The 20,166-nt window shown below is 41.4% G+C and overlaps 1 protein-coding gene across 1 annotated transcript in view; it reads left to right on the top strand.

The window, feature by feature from the left end:
• TPH2 (tryptophan hydroxylase 2) overlaps positions 1-11,600 on the top strand; it is a gene marked incomplete at both ends in the record, with an annotated part of 110,505 nt that extends 98,905 nt beyond the window's left edge. Inside the window, 3 exons of the mRNA XM_080705784.1 lie at positions 1,845-1,940; positions 11,177-11,310; positions 11,426-11,600. Of these exons, the coding sequence (XP_080561910.1) occupies positions 1,845-1,940; positions 11,177-11,310; positions 11,426-11,600 (405 nt within the window). The remainder of the gene's footprint in view (positions 1-1,844; positions 1,941-11,176; positions 11,311-11,425) is intronic.
• Between the last annotated feature and the right edge of the window lie 8,566 nt (positions 11,601-20,166).

Below are 20,166 nucleotides of genomic sequence, written 5' to 3'. Positions count from 1 at the left end.
TTAAGGAGGGGAAATGGATGATAAACAGTATAAAGCATGGGTAAATAAGTTGGAGGCCATGCCAAAGAGTGGTGTGCTGGAAGAGAAAGAAAATGTGGAACAGAATAAGGAGGAGTCCTGCTGGGCACTGTGGGCTGAGACATTGGTGAAATGTGGTGAACGGGTTGTAATTTTAGCCTCTTTGGGTGGGGGGTGAATTTGGAAAGGAAATGTTGCCTCTGTATGTTGGGCTCCATGACCTGGGGATGCCCAGTACTTTGGGTCCACCCCAGTGCTGCAGAGAGTTGGACTATTCAACTTCAGCGGTCATCTTTACATTAAAGCATAAAGGAATGCAGGGCGTGGTGGTGCACGCTTGTAATCCCAGCATTTGGTAGGCTGAGACCAGAGGATCTCAGTTTGCGGACAGCCTCAGCTACTTAGTGAGGCCCTCCACAGCTTAGTGAAACCCTGTTTCAAAATAAAGAATACAAAAAATAGGGCAGGGGGTGTAACTCAGAGATCGAATGCGCCTGGGTTCCATCCCCAGACCCACAGAAAACCAAACCAACCAACAAACAAAAAAAACCCCAAAACATAAAGAAAGCCTTCCTGAACCACGGGGCATCCTAACCTCCAAATTTTGAAGAACAAACTGCCATGGGCTAGAAACCATAATTATTTTCTGCCCCCTCTCAGAAGTGTTTAAATTCTCCTCATTCTCCACAGAGTCAGTGTCCAGTCATCTCTAATGTAGGCAGTGTTAATTTCATGCAGCTTTTGTTGCTCATTGCCAACTTCTCATGTTGCTCTCAGAGCAAAACTCGCGTGATTTTAGCCCTGCTCAACAGCATCACGAGTTTTGTTGGTGGTACAGACAGAGATTTCTTTGTTAGTCTAGGTTGATTTCATGAACCTAACAGCAGCAATTGCGGGTTTTAATATCCTGGAGAAGTTGTAGTAGTTGATGCTGATAAAACTTGGGTCAGTATACATACATATCTATATGTATGTATGTATGTATATGTATATGTATATATATGTGTGTGTATGTATGTATATGTATATATGTGTGTGTGTACATATATAAGTCCATACATATAAATGTATGTTTATGCATTTATGAGCTGGGGATATAACTCAGAGTACTAGCCTGGCATATGAGAGGTTTTGGGATATATATAGATATAACATATACTATGTGAGGCTTTGGGATACACACACACACACACACACACACACACACACACACACACACTTAAGAAAAGCATACTAAACATCAAGTAAAATTGTGGTTTTGATAATTTGGTAGGCCTATACTTGCTTTCTCATTTTCTCTTTTATTTCTTTCCCACAGTTCTTTACCAAACCTTGACACCTATTAGGTATCCAACAATTATTGAATGAGTAAAAAAATTTCAAAAATCAGTTTGAGGTGACTGGGTCCCAAGTTATTTTTTCATATTCACATGAAATTATTTACAGCACTGAGGCTTGATTTGGTAAATCCAGTAGCATATCTGCTGGTGTTACCTCTGTGATATATTTACTCATTTCTAGGTCTGTATTTCTGCTTTGTAAACTTATTTCAGGAATATTTTTTGACCTATAGGGTCTCTGGATCCAGGAAGCATAAGATTCTTACTAGTCAATGCCTTTTACATATACCTTAAACTTTGGGATGATTATTAAGTCAGAGAAAAGATTTCAATACATGTTTTTGACATATAAATATCTATATATATACATATTTGATTGTACTGAAGAACTTAGGCACAGCACAACATTTTATTTTGGGTGCCATTTTATTCTACTGCATTTCTTTTTGACCAGCCTACCGGATGTGTGTCCATTTTTCTTTTCAGTGCTATTTCTTTACAATTGAATTTGGCCTTTGCAAACAAGAAGGGCAGCTGCGGGCATATGGAGCAGGACTGCTGTCCTCCATCGGAGAATTACAGGTACAAAGCTGTGAATGAAAGTATCCTTCCTAAGCAAACTGGTTCAAGGTCATAGGGAATATTGATTTGTTTGTCCAAGCATTTCTACTCACAGATAACTCATATATATTTCATATGGAAGACTTGGCACCTCGATGTGGGTGCCGACCTAACTTTTTGCACTTCTGAAAATGGGTCATGCCTTTCTGGGTGTGTGGTGTGATTCAAATGGATGAGCAGCCACGTGTGCAAATCAACAGGGATGACAAATGTGTGCTCTACATGTTGGGTAACAAATGGCTGGCCTACATTTAATGCTGCAAAGTGGACAATGACCTAGCAGTGATCCAACAGATTGAAATTCACTTATGAGGGTGACTTGGTTACTCTGATACCTGTCACCTCCAGGGCTCCCATAGACCCTCCACTCCCACCCCCAGGATCTACTTCCCAAGCAGAGTTTGAGGTTATTTCAGCTTCTTCAAAAATTCATGTATTTTAAAACACCTCAGAGCAGATACTTTTTGTGTGTGGTACTGAGGATGAAACCCAGCGACATTGTACCTACAAGCTATACCCTCATCCCTGTTTTTTAGTGTTTTTATTTTTTGAAACAGGGTCTCACTGAGTTGCAAAGGGCATCACTAAATAGCCGAGGCTGTTTGCGAACCGCGATCCTCCAGTCTCCACCTCCTAAATGCTTGGATCACAAGTGTGAGCCACCACGCCCAGCCCAAGAGGTATTTAATAGGTGTTAGCAATGCCTAAAGAATGTTATTTTTTGCTTTAAAATATATTAAAATGTTTATTTATTCAGAGATGCTGAGGTATGGGGCATGCTAATAATTTTAATATCTTGGTCATTTGAGAATTGCTAAATGTACATCACTGGGGGTAGCCAGTTTTGATGAATTTAGAATGCATTTAGATTGTGATATACAATCTGGAAATGGTACTAACAATCTAGTCTTTTTTGATTATTCAGACTAAGATCAGAATTATGTGCTATCCTAGGATATTTATTTTGAGCATTGATTATCCCTACATAAGATAATTTGGAAATATATTGTTGTTTTGGGGACTTTTTGGTTGTTTGTATTATGATGCAATTGCAGTATAGTTTGGGATTTGCTCATTCTGTCTCCATTCATTGATTCCTCAAAAATTTCGTTGACTACTTACAATGTGCCATGTACTATGCTAGACACTGGGGATAAAAAGACAATAATGATGAAAAATAAGAAAGAGAATAACGACAACCTTGACAAACTTTTAAGTAAATGTTAATAATTTTAGTGCTTTAGACATATTAACCCACTTAATGTTCATAACAGCCCAGTGATATAAATTATATTATTATCAAAGATCAGAAGACTGAGATATAAGGTCACTAAGGGACTTGCCAAAGGTCATATAGCTTGTGGCTGGGCTCAGATCCAGATGGCTTAGGCCCTAGGACCTGAGCTCTTAGCCACTAGGCTATCCTGCCTGGGATACTTAATATCCAGGAGTTGAATCTACTGCAATAGATAAATAATCAACCAGATAATAGAAAAAGTATGACAGATATGCCTGGGACATCTTAGGCCATGTCTGAGGATCCTGGTGCCTATGCTGATTTCTGATGGATGGGATGGGTGAATAAGGAAGAAACAGGATACACAGGTCAGTCTGTGGGCAGCAGAGTGTGCTCTGCCTGGATAATAGTCCACGCCTGGCCCCACTACAGTCTACTATGACTGGAATACAGGATAATGGTTAACACAGTAAATATCTGATGCAATGTGGTAAAGCAGTTTTTTGATTAGATTCTCAATGAAACATCCATTTGGGGTTAATCTCAACACAGTGGCCAAAGCTCATACCACAGCATGATGTCATATTCCCCATAGAACATGCCCTCTACAAAGTATTTCTTGATATCTCTACAAAAAGGGATTTTCAGAAAATGATGTAGTTATTGAGCTTAACCTATTTACATTCTCCTCAGGTAGTTTATAAATTATAGCAGAAACAAAAGAAACAAATCTGTCTCATGGCCCCCAACTTTTGACAGGGTCTCTGGTCTGGTTAATGAGGCATGTGTAGGCAGCGCTGGGGCGAATCGGTTGTTTTTGCTCCTATTGGTGCAGACAGAATGGTCTGAAAATGGAAATCAGCCAGAAATGTGTACACCGAAGGGCATTGTCTGCTGTGCATCTTCTTGTTCTGGTCAGTCAACTCCAGTCATTAGCATTCTTTCATTCTCAAATTTCAAGACTCCAGCATCCTTATGATTGCTACTTTGCACCGTTTTTACAATTCAGAAATGCTTTCTACAAGAAATATCTTCTGATTCACAGAAAATACATAACATGAGATGCTTTCCTTAATTCCCCCTCTTTGCCTGGCCCACATAAGTTCCCAAAGCTCTCTCACAGCTCTTTTGAATACTATCTAACTTTTATTTGAATGACTAAATCATGGTCTGGTGCCCAAAATAGGGATAGTTTTATTAATAGCATTATCATACTTCCTGTATGATAAATGTGCTTATAGTTTTGAATGCAATTACCTTTTTGTAGCAAAATATTTTGGGTAGTTTCAACTGCCACCCAAGTATATGTCCCAACTATGTTTCTGGAGGGTTTGGTATTGTCTTTATAATTTTATGTAAATATCCACAATTCTCCTTCTTTCCTAGAACAGAACACTTTTAAATTTTGTGCTAGAAAAGGCTAAATTTTCCTAAGGCACTAATGTTGCTCTTCAAAGCTGACCAAATACTTATAAGTGGTCTATCTGTAGTTTGGAGGATAACTTTTATTTTTCTTTCTATTTTTTTTTTTTGTGGTACTGGGGATGGAACCCTTCTACATCCGGGCTACACTCCCAGACCTATTTTATATTTTTATTTGGAAACAGGCTCTCTTAAGCCAGTGCGGCTGGCTTTGAACCTGCGCGATCCTCCTGTCTCCGCCTCCCAGTCCCTGGGATTACAAGCGTGTGCCACCACGCCTGGCTTTTTCCTTCATTTTATGACAATTATTGCTTATTTTTATATTTGAAGATGGAAACAAAATAAACATGGGAAATCTTGTAAAGCTAACACAAATCTGAGAACCATAATGATTATTAACCCCTTCCTTCCAATCATAGTATCTCTCTCTTCTAATCTGTTCTGTTGTGTACTGGCAGGAACTCCAAAAAACAAAACAAAACAAAACAAAACAAAACAAAACAAAACAAAACAAAAAAAACCCATGGTGGTGAGGCTTTCTCATACTTTCCTTTATGGTAGAGAGTAGTTAATCATGAGCTAAGTCATCTGGAAAACTGATTTTGAAAAAAAAAGCTGAAAATAGGATAATCGATGGCCGTTTGCCCATAGTCTAGCATGTGTCTTGCATTTCACACTCTTTTCCTGTCTCAGAGTTGATCTAAGTATATAAATCTCTATGTCATTTTTCATCTGTTATTTGCTTGATCATCCATTTTATTCAACAAATACAAAATTGATACTCCAAGGAATGTGGAGTCTTGTAGGAAATTTCCCAGAAAGGGCTTATTAAGATCTTTTTTCTCTTTTGGAGAAGTGACCATGAAGTGCGTTCACATTAGGTGATAGGGAAATGTTTGTTGATCAATAATTGTGAGTCCTAGCTCAAAATTTTAATCAGTCTCTAAATCAAAAGTCATTTTCTACTTTTTGGGTAAAGGTAAAGTCTAGTTCTTCAGACCAGAGATTAGATATTTTTTTGTTGTTGTTGTTAGTAGCCATATTCTCTACCCCATAGTAGTTGCTGGAAGATTACATAAATACATCCGTTTTGCTCTTCAGGTTTTGACAAGGCTGGTGGTTTAAACAAATTCAATTATTGTTACTTTTGGGCTTTAGTTTTAGGATGTCCTTGCATGGTGGATTTATTGTATTGCCTTTATATAGCTATTAATCAGCATTCTCAGAACAGCTCTCTATTTATTACGATCATTTGTATTTACTACCACTTCCAGCAACTCTGGGAGATGGTCAGAATTACTGCCAGGCTGTGGAGAAGAGCCTCCAGGGGCCCGCAGGTTCACTGAGGTTGTCCGGTAGGTCAGTAGTGTTGCAAGAGTTAGGACTTGCTGTCGCTCAGCTTCTACACCTTTACCCTGTTCAGATGCCCCCCACCTCCCTCGCTCACCCCTCCTGACACTGTCAGTAACAGCAGAGCAAGCAGGAGGATTGGGAGCTGAAACTGTGTCTTTGGCCTTTACTGAGGGTTTGCATGAAGGGAAGATTGTTCCTTTGCCCATAGGGCTTATTCGAACTGATAAAACCTTAACATTACTGATTAAAAAATAAGTTAGATGCTTTATAGTTCAATTTGGCAATAAGGATATTGATGCCATGTTGTGTCTGGCTAGAAGGATGAGCAGGTGAGGGAGGTTTGAAACACATTACCCACATAAACACATACTGCATGAAAACACATGCAAATGCATGTATTTGTTGCTGTTTTTATCTGAGAAAAGATGACTGTGGTCTGAGTGTAGGAGTGTCTGCAAATTCTTATTTGGAATCTAGGGCCCAAACTACTCGTAACCCTGGCTTCACACTTGAGTTTTTTTCCAAACGTTAACCAGTCCTAGAGTGAGGATCACAGGGTTTACATCTAGAAGAGCTGAGATAATGATTCTGTGTCATTACAAAGGCAGGTGTCTGAGTGGAAGGAAGGTTTCAAAGAGGTGAGCTCAGGCCAGGTACAATGGCAGACAAGTGGCCGGGAACCTCATAGTAGGGGTCATGTTTCTTCCTCCACAGATTCCAGACCCCTGGGGGAGAGGGCTGCACACTTGGAAAAAGGTATGGCAGAATACATATGCACCAAGCATCCTCTCTGGAAAGAATTATCTACAATAACTAAATATATTGGGCATGTCCCATGTCAGGCATTTGTATACACTGCCTCCTTTAATTCTGACAACAACCCTGGGTTATAGATACTATTAGTTTTCCTGTTTTCCAGATGAATACTAGAAAATGTTTATGGAGGTTAAGTAATTAGTCCAAAGTCACAAAGTTAGGAAGGGATGGAGCTAAATTTGGACCTCATTTTTTTTTATCTCAAAGACCCGTACTCTTAGTTACCTTATAGTATTATCTATTAACAATTGACTTGTGGGAGATTTTTGATATTGAAAAAGGATTTTTACATTTAAAAGGCTAGTGTGAGCCAGGTGTGGTGGCACACACCTGTAATCCCATTACTTGGGAGGCTGAGATGAAAGGATTGCAAGTTTGAGGACAGCCTTAGAAACTTAGTTGAGACCTTGTTTCAAAATTAAAAAAAAAAAGGACTGGCTGAGGGTGTAGCTTTGAGGGTTCAATCCCCAAACACACACACACACACACACACACACACACACACACACACACACACCTGGGTTCAATCCCCAATAACACACACACACACACACACACACACACACACACACACACACACACACACTGGAGTGACAAATGAGTCTTAATTTGTCCACCAAAGCCAATTAGAGAGGAGGGAGGAGTGGTAGGGTAAGTGCTGTGTATTTATAGGCCCTGTTAAAATTGTATTGCAAGCAGAGCCATAGCATTCATGCAGATCCATCTTCTCTGTTTATCAGAGAGGAAACCACAGGGGTAGTTATTCAACTGCTTTTCTATATGAGGCCCCTGGGACAGCTACGTTAAGAACCCAGGTCTCCCAGTTCCAGCCTTGTGCTCTTATCTTTAGCACTATGGGTAAATCCAAAGTAGTCCTTATGGAGTGTTTAGATAGGAGAAGGCGATTCTCAAGCTTCCTGCACTTTTGAATTGGCTTGAGAGTAAAAGACTGTCAGCCAGTCCCTGTCAGTATTATAAAGCATCTCTCTGCAGGAAGTTGGATTAATTCCTGCAGACTCAAGGATTTCAGGTGGTTAACCCTTCAGGAGGGATTCAGCACAGAGTCCTTTGGGGGACATCAAGTAGCTTACAGTGTTTATGGAGGACCCACTTTCAACCTATAGGGGAGGGCATAGTAGCTGCTTTCCAAAACTGAGGTGACTTACAGAGACACATGGGCAGGAATCAAGAAGGAAATCCATTAGAGCCTCTCTATGGGGCAGTGGACTCTGGAATCAAGGGAGGCATGGATGCTCTGACAGTATTCAGAGATGGGAGATCTCATGGGTGGCATGGCTGTCCCTGGCAGTCATTACACAGGAGAGCTTGTCTTTAGGTAAATAAGACCATTTGTAGGTGTGGGCATCATCTCATTTGTTGGTCTCATTCATTGGCTGATTCCTCAACTCTAGGATCTTGTCATTCTCCAGACTAACATATGGCTACTATTATTATCTCCATATTCATTAACAGCCAAAGAGTAGCACTGGTCCCATGCCCTGTGGGTGGAGGAATCCCTGGATGGTACCGAGCACACCACCCACAACAGGCCCCCAAGAAGAGACTGTACTTTTTTTTTTGGTGGTACTGGGGTTCCTGGAAGCCCTTCTACCTCTGGGCTACACTCTCAGACCCATTTTTATATTTTCATTTAGAAACAGGGTCTCTTAAGCCAGCGAGGCTGGCTTCGAACCTGCGTGTTCCTCCTGTCTCTGCCTCCCAAGCGTGGGGATTACAAGCGTGCGCCATCACATCGGGCAACACTGTACTTTTAAGTGCATAAAACAACCAACTTTCAGTTTTTCCTTTAAAGATGGTATCAGGCAAATGTAATCTGTATTGTCTAATTGTCTTTGCCTCAAAGTACATGTTGTGAATGCACTGATTTTTTTTTTTCTTGAAGTCTGAGGCAGGGCATCCTGCCCTCAAGCCTGTTTGTTGATCTCCTCTAATTCCCCTTACCTGCTAAACTGACTGCATTGGGTTATCTGAACACCAGTGGAGTTATCACCTGGTGACTTTTCCTAAAACCACACTGATCTCAGTCTGTTATTATATTCTCTCTCTCTCTCTCTCTCTCTCTCTCTCTCTCTCTCTCTCCCTCCCTCTCCCTCTCCCTCTCCCTCTCCCTCTCCCTCTCCCTCTCCCTCTCCCTCTCCCTTTCTCCCTCCCTCCCTCCCTCTCCATCTCCCTCTCCATCTCCCTTTCTCCCTCCCTCCCTCCCTCCCTCCCTCCCTCCCTCCCTCCCTCCCTCTCCCTGTCCCTCTCCCTGTCCCTCTCCCTTTCTCTCTCTCACTCTCCCGGAAGCATTCTCTGCACATCATACCTGCCACAGTCGTTAATGTTCTATGTAGCAATGGAGACCTTTCTGTCCTGTCCTTGACCCAGTGAGATGGCTTTGGCTCAGCAGGAATGTCCCAGGAGAACCATGGCTTGAATGTTCTTAGAGCCTGCTCTGCAGCTGCTCCTTCTTGAGCATCTAGGTGCAGGGAGGAGAGAGGAGGAAGATTGAAGACACAGAGTCAGCCACTGTCCTTCCTTCCATGCAACCCGATGAATGAATGGACAGTTAGAGCAGCACATTTGAACGGTCTCTGCCTATCAGAGGACATCCTGTTTTCTGAATCTGTGAAGTTGTTTTTAAAATCTGTACAGAATTATTGGTTGTGCGGAACCCAAATCCCCTGATGTTCACTGCATTGTGCTGAATCTAGTACAAATATCTTTGCAGGTGTAGTGACCTTCTGCTCTATAATGAAGTAGTTCCCTGCCCCCCCCCCACCCCAAATGAGTTCACTCCAAGAGGCCCTCTGCATTCTGTGATTCATATATGCATTGATCTGGACAATGGAATTTTGCAGAAAAGCAAATCAAATGCAGGGTAGAGCTGTGTGCCCCTCCTCGTCCATGTCAACCCTTTGGTTCTCAATTGCATTTTCAAACATAGAGAACCACAGCCTTCCTCACGAAGGGCTTTAAATCATCCCATGCATTTTGAAATTGTTGGGGGAATGCACTAAGAATATTGAATAGGAAAGGATTTTCAGAATTTCTCCGAGAAACCTTAGCTGTTAGAGATTAAGAAGGCAGAAAAGTGCTTTGGGTGGAATCCAGAAGCCGGATTAAAGAGTATCTTTAGAATCACTCTGTCCAAACCTCTCATTTGCACTTGAGGGGATGGAGGGTGTGGGAGGTTAAATGACTTGCCAAGGTTACCTGGTTAAGCAGCAGCAACACCAGACTTCGGCCTTGGATTTCTCACTCTCAGCTCAAGGCAGTTTCTGATACCCCTTTTTTCTCTCTCTTAACTGATTTACCTCTTCCATGAAGAGGAAGACAGAATCTAGGAAAGTCTTTCCAACCTTTAGCTCATGGCCATTTATGTTAGAGTTACCCTGGGTAACTTGAAAGTGCCCATTTCTGGGTTTCCTCAGATTTACCAAGTTTAATTGAGGCCTGAGCATCTGCATTTTCACAAGCTTCTCAGTGATTTTTTTTTTTTTTAGGTACATTACATTTTAGAAGCATCCACTTAGGGTCGACAGATAGGCAGGTGTCAGGAGGCAGGGAATGACCACTAGCTTTCAACATTAGTGGATTTATCTTGAGACTACATTTATTCACAGTTCCTTAGAGTTCTTAGTGCCAGTGGTATAGTGAACTGAATGGAGCTTATGATGGTTCAAAGAATAATTATGCTGGTTTTCCCCTTTTTCTAATGCCTGCTTGTGGAATAAGTATTAATATTAGCTCGTACTCCCCCCACCCCAACTGGCAATATTTATTTGCTGTATATTTTTCTGCTGTAGTAGATAGAAGGTAAATGAATGCTTTGTAAGCATCCTGAAATACACAGGCCCACTCCCGACTGTTGATACACAGTACCTGGCCTCAAATGTCTCGCAGAGTCCACAGATGGTTCAGTGAGAGTCCCAATTACCTCTGCACGCAGGTAATTATTACTTCTGCCATTTAAGTGAAATTTTAGTACATTGCTTATAGCAATAGATTTAGGAGCATATTTATGCCATCCCTGCTTCTATTCACAACATATATTTAAAATTGCATTTCTGTTGGGGCATAGCTCTGACTGGTCCTTCAGTATGAATTTGGTTAATAATAAATAGAAAAATGCTATAATCTAATTTTCCCTCTCAGCACCTAACTGACTTAAAAAAGCAAAACCAACAACCTCCCACCAACACTCCACTTACTGTGTACACGGGAGAGTTCTGTATTTCATGGCACACTGGTAGTTGAACAGTTCTGTAGGATTAGAGAGCTATCAAATGTGCTGTAGAAATGTGATGTCATGGTACTTTGGAAGTCTCATTATGAAGCTTAACAGGTTTTGTGGTATATTTTGCAGCATGCTCTTTCTGACAAGGCCTGTGTGAAAGCCTTTGACCCAAAGACGACTTGCTTACAGGAATGCCTTATCACCACCTTCCAGGAAGCCTACTTTGTTTCAGAAAGTTTTGAAGAAGCCAAAGAAAAGATGAGGTAAGCATGCTTGTCATCCACCTACAGAAAATAACTTTTCTGACCTGTGTCTCTGTCTACCACTTGTACCAATGGGGTTTGATCCCATATCCTTCTATTTCTGTTTATTCTGCAGGGACTTTGCAAAGTCAATCACTCGTCCCTTCTCAGTATACTTCAATCCCTACACACAGAGCATTGAAATTCTGAAAGACACCAGAAGTATTGAAAATGTGGTGCAGGACCTCCGCAGCGATTTGAACACAGTGTGCGATGCCTTAAACAAAATGAATCAGTATCTGGGGATTTGATGCCTGGAACCAGTGTTGTTGCCAGCATGATCTTTTGGGGGCTTTGTAGCAATTCAGTTAATGTCTTAGAACACCAGTGACTCTCTGTATCATGGCCTGGCTAGTGAGCATGCAATTGTGTGTATCTATATATACCTGCTTGAAACTTACTGTGTTCATGTGTGAAACACCACAAGGAACCAGTGCCAGATAACCACTCATTGTCTAAATTTCTGAACCAGTGCCAGATAACCACTCATTGTCTAAATTTCTGTACGATGTTGAAATTTCCTAAGTGGCTTTGACATTCCTGCTTGGTATCCTTAACCAAACTGTCCCTTTAATATTTGTAACAAGTGGCCCTCTTATGCTTCTAGCTTGTGACTTTTCTTCCTTGGGTCTCAGACTTTCCTCTGTGTTCATTAGATGAAATGAAAACAGCAGTGAAGCAGTTACTATTTTCAATTGTATCAGTGTTTTTGTAGCCTTATTTGAGATAAATCCAGAATTGCAGGAAACTTCCCATCACAATAACAAAAGATTCAGTGTTCTACTTCAAAAATTGTTGAGGCAACACAGCAGTTGGAATGATTTTCAGCTGAGTATTCATATGATATAAGAAAAGAGAAGTTTTTATGAACAGGATATATAGGTTGCACTGACCTTGAGGAAACTGAGTCGTGGCAAGCTGCCTAAAGCGTTTTGGAGGACAATACCTCCACAAAGAATATCAGGAAAGACTGAACAGTGAGGAATGAATCTTGGCACTATGAATGTAATGCCATGTCATCATCTTAGGTATTTAACCCATTTCTTTGGTTGGAGGACAATAAAACCACATGACTATAAAGATCACCTGTGATCTTTATAGTCACAGAGATGGGGAAACTGAGTCACAGAGAAGTTAAGTGATTTGCCCAAAGTAGCAGAGTTAGCTTTGCACCAAAATTCATTGCCCCTTGCATTTTTTTTCTTGGATTGCCAAAAAGTTCAAATTGGTCTGTGTGTGTTTTTATGTCTAGTCAGTGAAGGGCAACTAATGCCTATCAAAATTAATGTGTATCACTACGTAGGACCTAGTTTGTGATCAAGCATTTCCAACAAGTGCATATACTGTTTCTTCTCAGCCTGAAACCAGAAATATCGATGGGAAGCTGTCTACTTTATCAAAGTTTGAACAACTTTGATCAAAAAATGGTGAGATGCCACTAATTTCTTGTGATCTTTGTGATGAGACAAAATTGGGTTCCTGAGTGAACAAATAAAAACATGCTGAATGAATCAATGAATTTAACCTTCTGATTTCCTCGCCAAATGTAACCATGGTTCTTCTTATTCTGCTTTTGGTAGGTAGTACAGGGCACTGGATGGGGAGAGGGAAGAAGGGACAAGGACAGGTAGAGAAGGAGGAGATGACAAAATAAGTTAGCATTTCCAAAATATTTACTTGAGTGATTTCTAAGGATGTTCTTTTAATAAGAAGTGACATATAATTCAAATTAATTCATACTCTTATTAGGGTTTAATGATGGGCCAAGAATCTTTGGTTTAAATATATGCAGGAGAAACAAGAGAAAGAGTTCAGGATGCATCACAGAGAGGTCAAATTAAAATGGAAATTTAGAGGTTTGAATATCGGTTATCGTCACGACAACGGCTCTTTAATTTCTGAAGCATTCTCAGAATAGCTGAGTTCCCACAAAGGCGTTTGTAGGCAGAATGAGAGAATCCTGAAGTGTAAATACTATTTTACATGAAATCTCTTTTGAAAATGATAGATGGTAGAGAAATGATGAGCTAGATGAAACAAATTAATATGATATAAAATTATTAAGGAGTTCTATATTTAAAGGTTCTGTAGAACCATAAATATAGTCAAGTTCTTTTCCAGATAAAAATGACCCTGAGTAAATATTTACTTGTAAATAATAATCTAGAATAATGATCTAGAAGAGCAAATTCCGAGATTTGCGACACAGTTGCTAAATTTTCTTGGAGGGAAAAATTGGCCAAGAAATCCTAAATATCTGCCTTCCCTGTTGTTTTTGTAATTTAGTGTTGCTTTAGACATAAGTCTTAGAGAGTTCTGTCATTTTTTTTCATTAAAGCAAACAACCATAAATAGCCATTTTCCTTTTAGCTCCATGAAAGGATAACTTCTCAGTTTAAATGTACTCGAGGGAGAATTATATTTAATTGTAAACAAATCCTCTAGACAAAAATATCATTTGAGGTGTCTTCTTCTTGGCTTATTGTGGAATGTTCAGTTTTCTTACATGTGCAAAAATCCATCTCGTTTCAAAAATAGAAGAGCTGCAAAGCAAATAAGCTTTCCCACAGAGCTTATATAGGTATCATACAAGGAGGAGGAATTACTTGATTCTTTTTAGATTTGTTCTCCATTTGGAGTAGCAGTAACCATGGTTTTCACCCTGTGAAACAATGGAGACGTGGTTTTCATTTGTTGTGAGCATTTAACATGCAAATGCCATCACAAGCTAATGGTGGGAAAAATCCTATAAGATTTAATAGCTATCATAGGAAAAGTCTTGGCAGAAAGAGTCCTCAAATGGAAATAGTACAACAAAATGATCACAGCTAGCCTCTTGTCATATCTGATACCTGCTCAGTGTAACCATTTGTCTCAATTATGTCTCATGACTTAAAGCTAAATTAAATAGATCCAAGGGCAATTATAAATTTAAAGCTACTTGCTCACTGTCATCTCGCTGTGAGTTGTTACTTTATTTTGGCTTTGCTGCTGCTGCCTTCTATAATCAGCTAATCAGAAATTAGCACAGAGTTTCTAGCAAAATCAAGTTTCTTATGCATCACACTTTGCAAAGATACACAAAATCTGATTAGTCCAAGGTTTATTCTTGAAGCATTTTGTCTATTATGAGTTGGGGTCAGGTATCCAGTGTATTCTTGAATGATTAATTTATTTGACACGATAAGAACATAGTAGACTGTTTATAAATTATATCTTTTGAGTGGGGAGCTTTAACCCATATTTTATTTTAAACACTTTAGCGGTAAGGCCTGTGAGATGTGGGTTTCTGGTTTAGTCTCATTTATTTACTGTGTAATTTAGAAATTATGCTTTATAGGGACAGGATGTCTGTACTTGTCTTGCTCGCTTATTGTCAATGGGCCCGAGCCTAATGAATGTAAAGTATTACAACATTCACCAACATGAAGAATCTAAAATGGAAAACAGTGTGCTTTAACGTAGAAGCAAATAGAAATACAAACTTTCATTTTCAGATGGAGTCATGGCTCACATCATCTCATTTTCTTCACTCGAGGAGGAAAACATTAACACAAGATGTAGTTGTCCTCCAATTCATTTGATCTAATTTTCAAGTTCTAAGGAATCAAGTGCTGATGCTTACTCTCATGAACCTTGTCTTTCTTATAATGAAAAAGAAAGCAGCCTAGAGTTTTCTGTTGTGTCTGAGTTTTTTTTTTTTTTTTCAAAGAAGAGTCAAGGGAATTAGCAGTGGGTCCTTGCTTCCTTTGATATTATTAGAAATATTATTAGAAATAATATTAAACCAGTTTGGGAACATGAAATGGTGATGTGTGTGTGTGTGTGTGTGTGTGTGTGTGTGTGTGTATGTGTGTGATACTGGGGATGGAACCCAGGGGTATTCTATCTCCGAGCTATATCTCAGCCCAATTTTTTTATTTGTGTATATGTGGTACTGGAGATGGAACCCAGGGGTATTCTATCTTTGAGCTATACCCCTAACCTTTTTTAAAATTCTTTTATTTTGAAATAGGGTCTCATAGAGTTGCAAAGGGCCTAACTGTGATCCTCCTGTCTCAGCCTCCAGAATGCTGGGATTACAAGTGTGCACCACCACGCCCGGCTCCTATTTTTCATTCTTTATTTTGAAACAAGGTCTCATTGAATTGCAAAGGGCCTCGCTAAGTCGCTGAGACTGTTCACGAACCATGAATCTCCTGTCTCAGCCTCCCAAATGCTGGGATTACAAGCATGTGCCACCACGCCTGGCTGAAATGGTGATTCTTTGTAATGTGACTCAGAATCTGAAAATGTTCCTTTAGTGGCTTGAACACAACTGGACACTACTCTATATTCTGAAAGTACAGTAAAAAATGAGAAAGAGAAAGCTCATATCCATTTTCAATGTCTGTTCTCATGCAGGAGGTATAGATACAAAATCCACTTTATTTGAATTGGTGGCAAATTTTATAAAGAAAAGATGATGATTTGACAAAAAACCAATGGGAAAGATGAAGCATGATAACCTGGAAATCCTTTCGGAGGAGATGGTATTTGACCAAGGACTCTGATATGAGAAGCTAGATATGAAAAGGGTACAGCAAGACCAAAGGTCCTGAGGCAGAAATGAATGATGTGTTGGAGGAAGAGAGAGATTCCTAGTGGGTTGGAGTGTGTTGGTATGAGGACAACGTGGTAAACAAGGGTGACATAGTACAGAATTCTGTAATGGGACCCATGTACTCTAAAGACAGCGAAAAGTAACTGGAGGGCTGTAAGGAAGACAGTAACAAGATCTGATCTACATTTATAAGAGTTTCTTGAGGCCACTGTGTGGAAAATGATGCTAAGAGGAGAGGGAGAGTGGGTGTGGGGGCAAGAACCCAAGTTCTAAAACCAATTGCAGAGCATCGAGGTATTGGATATCTGCAGTCAGTCTCTTGCTGAATCTTGATAGGCATCATTAAAAACTGTTATAATTTAAAAAATTTCAAAGTAAGTGGGTGGGTGAGAAATGTCAGATGAAAGACCAGGGGAAACTGGATTATCCAGGATCTGGGTTCATTTTAATTTGGTTGGAAAAGCAGTCATCCAATGAAGTCCCAAGTCTTTGACAAATATTTAAAGCTGCTTGGGACAAAACAATATCATGTTAAACTTTCCCTGGCCAGCTCTTAAGGAAGAAGAGCCAGGCTGGAAAGCAAATGCAATTTTTCTTTCTCATGACTCACAGGTATTGATGACAAGAGCAAAAATAAAGTAGAATACAGGGCATTATTGGTGAATGTCAGTAGTGCTGACTTAGAAGGTAATTCAGGACAAAGGACTCACTCCCTTCAAAGAAAACTCAATCATTTTATTCACCAACCACTCTGGCCCTTTCTGTAGGGGTAGATCATATAAATGTAAGCAAATCACATTTCCACTTCTCTCTTTGCCTCCCATCTCCCCACATGCGTATTTCAGATACCGTAGAAAAGGCTCACTTGCTGTGATTTCTCCCTCTCTCCAAGAAGGGTGGGTCTGGTGTAGCAGCTGGAAGTGTATTTCCTTCTTTGGGAAGATTGCAGTGAGCCTGATGTTCAACCCAAGGGCATCTGTGGTTATGGTGCCTGCAAACAGCATTCCCATAATCCAGTCTGGATACAGTTTTTATAATGGAACGACAAAAACATCTGACAGATGTGGGCAGGGTAGTTTGAAAGCTAGATGGCATACAGAAATCAGGTTCATTTTCTGTCAAAATCAAATCTTTAAAAAAGATGCAAAGCTAGCCCTCATCGTTTATTGGGTTTGAGGAAGATAATATTAGTAGGGAGGTGAAAGGCATTCTCTCTTTCTAGATCCTTTGCAGCCGCCTTACTTTTTAGCTTGTTCATTTCCAGGGAGCTAGCAAGATGCTGATTCAGTAGGTCTATTATTCCCAAAGGTTTGCAAACCACTGAACACGTCTAATGTACAGCTTGCCCAATTTTAGCGAACAGCTAACTTCACAGACGTTAATGAGGCTAATTATTGGCAAGTAGATTTGAAGTGAAGAACACATTAGGTTTGCCACTATAGCAGTTATTTGTTTATTGGGATTGATTGAGGCAAACTTCCTTTTGATCTTTACATCTGATTGATCATGGCACATGGCATTTTGAAGGAATGGGCTTCCCAAATCAGATAGTTGCTTGGAAGAAAAATCTCTACCTCGCAAGGGCAGAACATGTTCCCCTATTTCAGCGTGAAAGCCCAGCCATTAATATGGAATGGATCCTAATTAGTCTCTTCACAAATCTCTAAAACTTTTTGGTCTTTCCTGTTGGGCAGAACTTAAAAGAAGCCTAAATTTCTCCCTTGCCCATGTATAGTCAATATCAAAGAAAATAACTTTGCACGGTAATACTTGCTGCTGAAAATGAGTGCCGACATAGCAATCCTGATTTGAAGTGGCATTGGAAAGTATAATTTGATTCACCCAGCCAAATGATTGCTGAGAGTACAGATCATCAGCACAGCCCACTCCAGGACATTTGAATTGGTGATCAGCTGACTGCTAATTGCCACACTGAGTCTGCCTCTTGAGCCTCTGCCTGGAAGCAGAAGGAAAAATCCCTGTTTACTCCCACAGACTATGCCTAGATGGAGGCTGCTTTTTCATGTTGGCAGTATATCTTTGAGGGTGGAGGCTGTTTGCTTCTACTAATCAGATATTACTTATCTGGCATTCACGAACATCTTTGTCCACTAACTGCACCCCATATTTTTCCTCAATAACTTTACCCCTGCTCCAACCCTATACCCTGAGTGGGGCTGATTCCACCTCTTAGTTTTAGAGATGTTTTTAGAGATAGGCTTATGACCCAGGTTTGGTCAAGGAGACATTATGTTTTCCTGCCTACAACAGTTAGTTCTAGGTAGAATGTACTTATCAGAGTCAAAGCCTGGACTTTTATGTTTCCACTGAAATATAAATGTGCTACTTTCTTCTGTGATTTTAAGGTGATGAAATGTGACTCCGGGTCCTACCCAGGTTCCATATAGGGAATGTAGAGCACAGAGTAAAAGGCCAGGCATGGCAGTCCACACCTGTAATCCCAGTACGTGGGAGGCTGAGACAGGAGGATCATAGCTTTGAGGATAGCCTTACCATTTTAGCGAGACTTTGAGCAGCTTAGCAAGACCATATTTAAAAATTAAAAATGGCTGTAGATGTAGAATTACCCTGGATTCAATTCACAGTGTCTCTGTCTCTCTCTGCCTATGTCTCTCTGTCTCTGTCTCTGTCTCTCTCTTTCACACACACACACACTCCATAGAAATGATATCTTAATGACATTGTCAAAGACAGACTTTTCTCTACCTGTAGTTAGAAGTCCCTTTGAAATTCCCATGTCCACAAGCTAGTAAGTGGTCCCTTCTCCCTGTTCTCATTTTTCTAATGCTGTTAGTGGCATTAGAAGTGTATTGACCCAGGTCCAGGCCGAATTGCCCCGACCCCGGGAGGCTGGGCGGGCGTGGGTGCAGGCGGGGCACCCTTAGGCGACTCCCCCCACCCCCAGCCCAGAAGGCCCTGGAGGTCCAGGCCGCAAGGCCCCGACCCCAGGCAGGTAGGTGGGCGCGGGCAGAGCACCCTTAGGTGACCCCCCTCCCCCACCTGGAAGTGCCCAGAGGTCCAGGCTGCAAGGCCCCGACCCTGGGTGGGTAAATGGGTGCGGGCAGGGCACTCTTAGGTGACCCCCTCCCCCACCTGGAAGTGCCCAGAGGTCCAGGCTGCAAGGCCCTGACCCTGGGCGGGTAAATGGGTGCAGGCGGGGCACCCTTAGGCGACCCCCCTCTCATCTGGAAAGAAAAAAAATCTTCATTGCTACTGAGTCCCTGATCCCACATCCTCCCCAAACCACACATACTCTCTTCTCTTATTTAAAAAAAAAAAAAAGGGAAACAAAAAAAGAAAAATATTCGAGAGGGGTTAAGATGGCCGTGGCAGCATCTAGAATATTGGAAATGCAGACAAAACATATCCATCTGAACTGGAACTTTGGGAAAAATTCCCCGTGAAGGAGGACTGCTGCTTCTCGACATCGTTAAGAATCCTGGACATCACCTATAAGGAGTGAGTCTAGCGGAGACCTAGGAGGAAGGTGGTGGTGGCAGCAGTGGCGAGATGGTGGTGGAGACTTGGATTTGGGAGAGGCAGACATCTCATCCAACCCACCCTGATCCTCTGAAGAAATTACCCCAAAGGTCGAATGCTACTGTCACACATGCTTAGGAACACTGGACATTATGCGGTATGGGAAAAGAGCTTGAGAAAGATTTGAAATGGTGGAGGCAGTCGCATTGGCAGTGGCAAGTACTCAGGGGAGGCAGAGATCTGAAGTAATACACCTGGAACTTTTGAAGAAATTACCTCAGAGGCAGAATACTACCACCACGCACCCTTGGGAACGTGGGACAACCTGCTGGGTGAAGAGGGTGCTAGGATCGCAGCCTGCCAAGGGGTGAGGCCGGTGCTGGGGCCAGCGAGGGCGGGATCAGAGCCTGCCATGAGGCAAGGCAGGTGATAGGGCCTCTGAGGCCGGGATCGGAGCCTGCTGAGGTGTTAGGTCGGTGCCGGGGCCAGCGAGCCCAGGATCGGAGTCTGCTGTGAGGCAAACCTGCTACTGAGACCTCCAAGGCCGGGATTGGAGCCTGCCGAGGGGTTAGGCTGGTCCTGGGGCCAGTGAGGCCAGGATTGGAGCCTGCCATGAGACAAGGCCAGTGCTGGGGCCTCTGAGGCTGGGATTGGAGCCTGCTGAGGGGTTAGGCCAGGACTGGTGGCAACGAGGCTGGGATCGGAGCCTACCA

The sequence above is a fragment of the Muscardinus avellanarius genome (assembly GCF_963383645.1).
Source record: "Muscardinus avellanarius genome assembly, chromosome: 11".
Classification (NCBI taxonomy): domain Eukaryota; kingdom Metazoa; phylum Chordata; class Mammalia; order Rodentia; family Gliridae; genus Muscardinus; species Muscardinus avellanarius.
The sequence above is the reverse complement of the archived record's forward strand: the minus strand, read 5'-3'. Positions and strand labels throughout refer to the sequence as shown.